Here is a 9,925-nt window from a genome sequence, read left to right as displayed (position 1 = left end):
ACCATTAACTTTCAATGAATAAACAATGCAAAAACAGTAAAAAAATAATTTAAATGAACATTTGCAGCGCTTAAAAAATGTGATGAAAATATTTTCTGATCTAAACTATGAGCAACATTCTAGAATTGTCAAAAGAAAACAATAAAGAAAGCAAATAACCATAGTTTAATAACAAAGTTTCGAGGTATATATACTTAATCAAACAGCAAACAGGAACTCAACGAAGCCATTGAGTTCAAATCCTTTCTAGCTACAAAGTTTGATTACCTTTCTGTGTTTAATCTCAAGATCAAGAATACACAAATATGTACTGTGATAGTGTTTCAGAATTTGATCTCAGACTCTTGGAATCGATACGTCGGTATCTATTAGAAGATGATTTTGATACAAACCCAGGACAGGTTGTGGAAAATGTAGACAAGAATGGGCTTCATGTTCATGATGATGCGATTAAAGTTGATCAATGGATAATCTTTGATCAGTCGTTTGATGTAGCGGAGAAGAGAGTCGGTGTTAATAATGCTTCGTTTCCCAGCTTCGAAGTGAGCTTTCAGAAGGAGACTGGTGCAGCTGTCCCTAAACCTCACGCCCTGCCGAATGAGGTACATTATAGGGGAGTAAGGAGAAGGCCGTGGGGGACATATGCAGCGGAGATAAGGGATCCGAAACGAAACAGTGCGAGGATCTGGCTTGGTACTTACGAGACCCCCGAGAGTGCTGCCCTAGCTTACGATCGAGCTGCCTTTAAATTTCGAGGCGCCAAAGCAAAGCTGAATTTTCCACACCTAGGTCCCCTTTGGATACCAACGCACAGCAGTGCGATGAAATTTTTCCTCTTTATTATCAACTTGACTGCACTGGAGTGGACTGAGACAGCCTTTGGATGCCAAGGCTTCCAGCACAATGAGGGAATTCTACTGCACTGGACAGCCTTAAGCTGACTGGTGATAAAAGCATCAGTTGGGTGTAGCTGGGGCAATAGATATTTTTAGAAGACAATAATACCCTTAGTTAATTTATTAATTTCCAGAAACAAATGCACGGGAGGCATCTCTTAATTTTCAACATACAGCAAAATTGAAATCAGTTTGCAGATTTGGAAATACACTGAAAGGATACAATTGGCACATGAAGATAGCACAACAAGCTTTGCTAAGGGGGAATAATTGCATCAAAACTATGAATTAAGTAAAGCTTCCGAAAGGTTTCATCAATAACATAAAGAACTTGAACAAGCAATAGCAACTAATAAGCAGAAACACAGTTCAACATAAAATATTTATAAACATATATCTGAAAGGAAACAAATAGGATAATTAACATAAACTACTTGAAAGACCCAATTTCCTAGTAAAGAAAACAAACAAACCTTCTAGCGAAATGATTGTAACCTCCTCCAGCACCATAGTGAGATTTTCTGCATAAAATAAACCAATTCTTCAACAGTAAAGAAAACACCCTTGTTGTTGTTTCTGTTGTTGTTGCTGCTGCTGTTGGTATTGTTGATAATGGGAATGGGAATGGGAAATGGGAATGGGAATGGGAGGAGGGAACGGTGGAAGAGGGGAGATGGGAATGGGAAATGGGAATGGGTATTGCATGGGGATGGGAAATGAGAGAAGGATACGGTGGAAGAGGGGAATGATAGAAGAGGGGAGATGGGATTTCATTGTATTTAAAATTTTAAAAATAAAAAAATATATGTAATGGATTTTAAAAATAAAAAAAATACTTGTAGTGTATTTTAATATATATATATGTAGTGTATTTTAAAAATAAAAAATATATGTAGTGTATTCTAGAAATAAAAAAATATATGTAGTGTATTTTAAAATATATATATATGAATTGTATTTTAAAAGTAAAAAAATATATGTAGTGTATTTTAAAAATAAAAAAAATATATGTAGTGTATTTTAAAAATAAAAAATATATGTAGTGTATTTTAAAAATAAAAAAATATGTGTAGTGTATTTTAAAAATAAAAATATATGTAGTGTATTTTAAAAATAAAAAAAATATGTGTAGTGTATTTTAAAAATAAAAATATATGTAGTGTATTTTAAAAATAAAAAAATATATGTAGTGTATTGTAAAAATAAAAAAATATATGTAGTATATTCGGCGTATTCGAATTACTTGAAGCATGAAGATCCAATATTTTTCTTGAAAGATACTAATTTTGAACTTCAAAATTTGATCCAAATATAATGTTACTATTTGTGGAAATAATATTTATAATTATTATAAAAAATATTTAACTATAAAAAAATTAAAAATAATTATCATTTTATCTAATAAATAATTTAAATTAATTATATAATTCATTAAAATATTGGAAGATACATTTTAATATTTTATTAAATGAATTTATAAATTCACATATTTTAATAATTTTAAAAAAGTAAAATAATTTAAATAACTTCTATTATATATCAATTCTAATCTGATGTCCTTAATAGTCATTTCTTATTCTCACCTCACCGTATAGCTGCGTTTGAATCCAAACACACACTCCACCATTGTTTCTAATCTTACCGCTACAGTATCCAATCTCACCGCTACAGTAACTAATCTCACCGCCACCGCTGTTTTTAACCTCACCGAAGGTAAACACACCGCCCATCCAAACTAGCCCCTAATCGGCTCGAATCAGGTAGAGCTGGCGAGAGTGAGCAGTAACAAGCGAAAATCCCCTGAGCCGTCTTCCACTAGTTCATCGGCTCAGTTACTATCAACTCCGTTGTTCACTTTAACGTCGGATGACGAAACTCCGAAGTCGAAACGGAAGCGAAGTGAGATTAAGTTTTCGAGTATTGAAACCGAGTTTGAAGTAGACATGCATCAGTTGATGATGCAAACTGAATTTTGCCAAACCGTTATCTACTAATAATCAAAATTTACATATTCTGATATATTCTATTTTAATAGTGATTTTACTTTCATATTCCAAAAAGCGTGTTAAAAAAAGAAAAAAAGAAAAACACACACTCTCTCATTTTGTAAAATGGATGGACTTGCTCCATGGTCGCGACGTTAAAGTGATGTACTTAGTCCTTGAGTGGCTCGTTGTCCCACTACTTGATGCCATTGAATTGGATTAATTTGGTACATGCTATGAATGTATTGAGAATTTGGAAATTGAAATGAATATATGTTTAAATGTGATATTATGCAAATATGAGAATTGAATATTGGTTGTATTTATAAGTGATATGAAACCCTATTAATTATTTTGGTCAAATTCGGATATAGATGGCAGGCCATAAGATAGGAAGAGTTTACGGATTTCTTCGACTTCGAGTTGATAAGGCACTGGATGCCAATTTACTTCGGTTTAACCGATGAGGCACTGGGTGCCAAATTGGTGTGTTGGTTGGATCCGTGTATCCATCCGAGTCTGAGTCATGTTAATAAGGGTAATTAAATATTTAAGCTATGTAATTGATATTGAAATGGAAAAATATGTAAATTGGGAATGGAAAAGTGGATTGATAAATGAAAGGTGAAAATGTTGTGATCATTAATGAGATTTATGAGTATGTACTTATGGATTGAATATAGTTGGTTTATGCCATTGTTAAAATGAATTGTTGAATGATATATGAAAAGCTATTTTTATAGCAAGTGATATTAATTGAGTTATATGTTAAACCAACTAATGGAAGAATATTTGTGAAGTTGAGCAAATCATGAAATAATGCGGTATTATGCATGTAATTGAGATGGTGGTAAATTACAATTGCTTTTTTAGATGGTAATGTGATTATACAATTCAGTTTGAGTATTCATGTATCTTTATGTCTTTAAATATTCAGATTATAGAAATATCACTGAGTTTTACTCAGCATACGGTTTTGTTTTCTGTGTGCAGGTTAGGTACTTCTCTTTTGATCATTGACTTACCATCCAACAACGATCCCGATCTCAAATGTAGTGATGTTTACCTTTTGTGATGGCATGTACCTAGGATAACCTAGTCGATAGTAATTTTGTGAATGGATTGTAAATGGAGTTATAAGTATAATGTTAATTTGAGTTTATAAATATATGTTTGTGTTCGAAGCCATAAATTGGCATGTTATTTTGGAACCAAGGCTTGTTAGGTGTATGTGAATCTAAGCTTGATGTTTTAGGTAGTTATAAGCCATAAATTGTCGATGGCTTGAATAATGGATGATATGCATGTTTAATGTTGGATTATGTTATGTTTATTGTAATGTTTTGAAATGGATTATTTAGGTTAAGTTTATTCGGTAATGCTTCGTAACCCTATTCTGACGACAAATACGGGTTAGGGGTATTACACTTTCAAAGCAAAAATGAATTTCGACTCAAAGCATCCGTAATAAAATTTTTTTTCTAGGGTGATAGTTAATAATCAGATCATAGTCTTTTAACAGCTCCAACCATCTACGTTGTCACAAATTTAGTTCTTTTTGAGACATCAAGTATTTTAAGCTTTTATGGTCAGTGAAAATATGGTCTTTTTCTCCGTATAAATAATGTTGCCAAAATTTTAAAGCAAACACAGTAGCTGCAAGCTCCAAATCATGTGTCGGGTAGTTTCTCTCGTGCGGTTTCAATTGACGAGAAGCATAAGCTACAATTTTGCCTTTCTGCATTAAAACACAACCTAAACTGCTGAGTGAAGCATTACTATAAATCACAAATTCCTTGTCGGACTCTGGCTAAATTAACATAGGAGCTTCAGTTAATATCGTTTTCAATTGTTCAAAACTCTACTGCCATTTGTTTGACCAAACAAACTTGACATCTTTTTAAAGTAACTTCGCCAACGGTGAAGCATTCATTGAAAAACCTTTAACGAAATGTCGATAATATCCGGCCAAACCCACAAAAATTTTGATTTCAGTGACATTTTTCGAATGCTTCCAGTCCAAAATAGCTAATATCTTACTTGGATCTACTCGTATGGCACCTGTCAATACCATGTGACCCAAAAATCCAACTTCTCGACGTCAGAACTCACATTTGCTAAATTTTGCAAATAATTGTTTATTGTGCAAAGTCTATAATATTATTCTTAAATGCTGGGCATGCTCAATCTCATCTTGTGAATAAATTAAAATATCATCAATGAAGATAACACAAACTTGTCTAAATACGAACGAAATATTTTTTTCATCAAATCTATAAAGTGCATTCATTAAACCAAATGGCATAACTAAAAATTCATAATGCCCGTACCTGGTTTTGAAAGCTATTTTCGACACATCTGAATCTTTGACCCGAAGTTGATAATATCCGGAGTGAAGATCAATCTTTGAAAATACTGTCGCACCTTTCAGCTAATCAAATAAATCATCAATATGAGGCAACAAATACTTGTTCTTAATTGTGACTTTATTAAGCTGCTGATAATCAAGACATAAACACATCAACCTTTCTTTCTTCTTAATAAAGAATAAAGGTGCACCTCAATGAGAAACACTAAGCCAAACAAAACATCTATTTGTCAACTCTTGCAACTCTTATAACTTCGCTGGTGCCATTCTATAAGGAGCAATTGATATTGGAAAAGTTTCCGCTACTAACATTATACCAAATTCAACCTCTCTGACTAGAGGTAACCGAAGCAATTCTTCTGGAAATACATCTGCAAAATTACAAACAGTCAGAATTGATTCCAACTTCAGTTCTGAAGCTCTGGTATGTAGAATATATGCTAAATACACCTTGCATCCTTTTCGAACAAATTTCTATGTTGTCAAAGTAGAAATTATATTGGTGGCACTGTTAAATCTATCTGATTCAACCCTGACTTTTTCACCATTCTGACATTTCAGAACAATATGCTTTCGTCTACAGTTCACAATCACATCATGTAAAGTCAACCAATCCATTTCGAGAATCAAATTCAAATTCATCAAATGATAACATCAAATTAGCTGGAAATTTGCAATCCCGAATCTTTTGGGGGACAATTTCTACAAACTTTATCAGCTAACACATACTGGCCTAACAGATTAGTTACTTTGACTACAAACTTAGTTGACTCTACTGGCATTTTCTTATCCGTTACTAATGCAGTGCATATATACGAATATGTTGGTCCGAGTCAATCAAAGCATAAATAATAACATCGGAAAAAGAAAATGTACCAGCAATCACATCAGGTGCTATCGCATAAGCCCTAGCTAATGCTTGTGCCTCAGATTGAACTATAGTGTCTTTCATGCGACTTCGACTAACTCCACATTTCCATTATTCTTCATTGGTCTACCTTTAGATGGTGCACTTCCAGATCGAACATTTTTGGGCTTTTTTCCTGTCAAATCTATTTAGGCAATCTTGAAGGAAATGATCAAATGAACCATATTTAAAACACAATCCTTCTTTCAGTCAGTACTTCCCAAAATTTCTTATGTTACATTGCTAACATTCTAGCTTGTTATTACAGACATAACCCACACCAGCTACAAAGGTAACCTGAGGTCTTGAATTAGCATGTTTTCCTCAATTTTTACTCGAAAATCCAAATGGAGCTGACGTTGACTACGCGATTCTTTCATTTTCTTTGAAGGAGGAGAAAAAGACTTTCCCATTGGTCTTTTTTCCTAGCCCCGGACCTTAGTATCCGCCTCTCTTTTTTCTATGCTAAATTCTTCTGCTTTATGCGTTTGATCTACAAAGACAACAAATTCTTTCAACTCAAGTATTCCGACAAGTACTTAGATATCTTTGTTCAAGCTTTCTTTGGATCGTGTACACATTACAGCCTTTGATGGAATATATCCCTGAGCATATTTACTAAGCCGTACGAACTCTATCTCGTATTCCCTACAATTCTACCAACTTGTTTCAAATTAAGAAACTCCTTCCACTTTTTATCAAGATATCGTTAATTGACGTATTTCCTTCTGAATTCAATTTGAAAGCAATCCCAATTTACACGATCTTTCGGTATTATAGCTATCAACGTACTACACCACTGATACACTTTTTCTTTTAATAAAGAAATTGCATATTTCAAATAGTTGTTGGGAGAACATGAAAATTCATCAAAAACTCTGTTAGTATTTTCTAACTAGAATTCAGCCTTTTCCGAATCAACTTCAACTTTACCACGAAATTCTTCAGCCCCATATTTATAATTTTTATCAACTAGAGGCTTATTTACACGTATGTACTCCGAACCTTGAGTAATAGGGGAATTGGTTAGGGTACAAGAGGGGGCAAAGGTCGGTGAGCCATTGGATTTGTTTTAATAAAATCTAAAAACCATTTGGACATCATATGAAAGAAGGTTTCTCGCGCCTCACTTACTCGACCCTTAGAAATGGGCTCACTATTAACTTTCCCTTGAACGAAGGCTTGAGCATTGCTCTCAGCTTCATCGGAATCAGCTCAGTTGGAAGACATCTTTTATCTATATGAAAAATAGAATCAATTTAAGTTAGGAGACGTCACATTATCACATGTTATAAAATGACATGTATTTCTAAATTCCATATATGCTATGTTCAGGCCGAGAATTGGCTAAATTGTAGCTTTGATACCACTAAATGTAACACCCCTAACCCATCCTCGTTATTGAAGTAGGGTTACAAAGTGTTATTGTACAAATCATAAAATTTAATATCAAATAGAAACAATTATACAAATTAAACAATAACATTCAATAAATCATTTTTACTAATGTAAAAATACACTTATGAGCCTTAAATCTAGCTTACGGGGCCCTAAAATAGTTTGAAAACACTCTAGAATCATTTGAAACGAAACATAAAATTTTGGAAAAATTTAAAAATTTTGGAAACAGAGGTCACATGGTCGTGTGACATAGCCTAGGCTGTGTGAGTATTCGATGTATGGGACACACGACCATGTCCCAGCTCATGTGTCGACTTGTGTGGGTATTCGAAATAGGGCCACATGATCGTGTCACAGGTCGTCTCGTAGACAGTGTGTGCATTCGAAGTTTGGTCACACAACCATGTTGCTAAGCCGTGTAACTCCCTGAGACATGTGGTTCATCCTGCACCAAAAATTAAAATGATACACGACCGTATGGGGTGACCGTGTGTGGCACATGGCCAAGTGGTAGCCCATGTCCCAGGTCATGTGCTTCCTATTTATCCCCTAATGCAAGTGAAATCAAGTACCATTTCTTGCACAACAAGACACACCATACTTAACTTATTTCACATGGTTAAAAAAACTTTCAAAGGCACCAAGAACATACTAAAAATAATCCATCCAATGTCTAACCAATATGCTATCAAAAGGCACCACAATTCACATATCAAACTTAATCCAATTCAACATTCAAAGTTCATTCACTTAACATAAATCATAATTACTAAACATCCATTTCATTTGCATAGCATACAACCATAATTTAACTATTTTAAAAAAAATGCTCAAACCCAACATTACCTATTTATATAATCATTTACAAACCTACAACAACTAGGGCATTTAACTACAAATAGGCTTAGCACAAACTCAAAACAACCAAAGGTCCAAGATAATGTTGTAGCCCTATACATGCCATTTATAACCATTTGCCAAATTAACCAAAAACTACCAAAATGACAGATGGATAGTGTGATTGTGCTTCAAGAAGATTCCAACCAATCAAGCTTTTGGATGATCTAAAAAACAAAGGTACAAACCTACAACAACTAGGGCATTTAACCACAAATAGGCTGAGCACAAACTCAAAACAACCAAAGGACCAAGGTAATGTTTTAGCCATATACATGCCATTTATAACCATTTGCCAAACTAACCAAAAACTACCAAAATGACAGATGGATAGTGTGATTATTCTCCGATGAGATTCCAACTAGTCAAGCTTTCGGATGATCTACAAAACAAAGGAAATAACTACATAAGCAACTAATTTTTAGTAAGCTCGTATAATGGAAATCAAACTTACAGAACATAATATGGAAATCATACTAAAAAAAACCCATGCTAGCTTATTTTCTTAGGGGTCCAATACAACCCACATCTTTCATCATTTCACTCTAATTCCACTGAATTTTACTATTTTCTCAAAATAGGTCCCTAAACATTAAAATCATCAAAAAACACTTAAAAAATAGTTATATTTAATTGCCAACCTTAATAATTTATTAAATAAATTCTAAAAACCTCCAATTCATTCATGAAATGTCCCTAAACGTTTAACAGTTTTATAAATTGACCCTAGAGTTAGTTAAATTAAGCTAAAACAATAACAAAAATATAAAAATTATCAAAAACAGGCCAAAATATCGTGCCATGCAATTAAAAATGTGTTGACCGAAGCTTTTCCTCCCTTGGCTATGGTGTTCCAATTTTTAGGGTGAAAAAAAAGTTGAATATGATGATTGTTTCATCTTTTATTTATTTTGTTTTAATTTATTGTCTAATTGCTATTTTATCGCTAAAAACTTAATTAACAATTAACAATTCAATGGCCATGGCTGTCCATTTCTCTATATTGTATATTTTCCATTTAACTTCATCAATTTACTTTTTCATAGCTATTTAATAACTTTAACTAATAAACACCAACTTTTTGAACTTTTACGATTTAATCCTTTTCACTTAATTAACTAGCTAAACGTTAAAATTTCTTAACTAAACTTTAATACGACTATAATAAATACTCATAAATATTTACTAACTTGTTTGTCAAAATTGTGGTCCCAAAATTACTATTTCTGACGCCACTAAAAATATGTTGTTAGAAACTGGGCGAATTGACCTCCAATAATACCGCCACATCCTCTATGTCTCTTCTCTTGTTGATTCCTAACACTAACATATATATATATTAAATTTCATACCGAAAAGGTTTGAATTAGACTAGACTATCCTTAAATGACTCAACTTCACCATCAAAATTATACAATCTTCCCACATTATTTAACCTCTTCATATAACAACCACTTCTCCTAAAGCTTTA

General features: G+C 33.1%; 1 protein-coding gene across 1 annotated transcript; it reads left to right on the top strand.

The window, feature by feature from the left end:
* Nucleotides 1-263: 263 nt before the first annotated feature.
* LOC107952471 (ethylene-responsive transcription factor ERF106) lies at nt 264-1,645 on the top strand. Its single transcript, XM_041075916.1, has 2 exons — nt 264-919; nt 1,447-1,645. The coding sequence occupies exons 1-2, from the start codon at nt 306-308 to the stop codon at nt 1,643-1,645; spliced, it is 813 nt and encodes a 270-aa protein (XP_040931850.1). The 5' UTR covers nt 264-305.
* Nucleotides 1,646-9,925: the final 8,280 nt, after the last annotated feature.

The sequence above is a fragment of the Gossypium hirsutum genome, chromosome A08 (genome assembly GCF_007990345.1).
Source record: "Gossypium hirsutum isolate 1008001.06 chromosome A08, Gossypium_hirsutum_v2.1, whole genome shotgun sequence".
NCBI lineage: Eukaryota > Viridiplantae > Streptophyta > Magnoliopsida > Malvales > Malvaceae > Gossypium > Gossypium hirsutum.
Note: the sequence above shows the minus strand (reverse complement) of the source record. Positions and strands in the feature narration are given on the sequence as shown.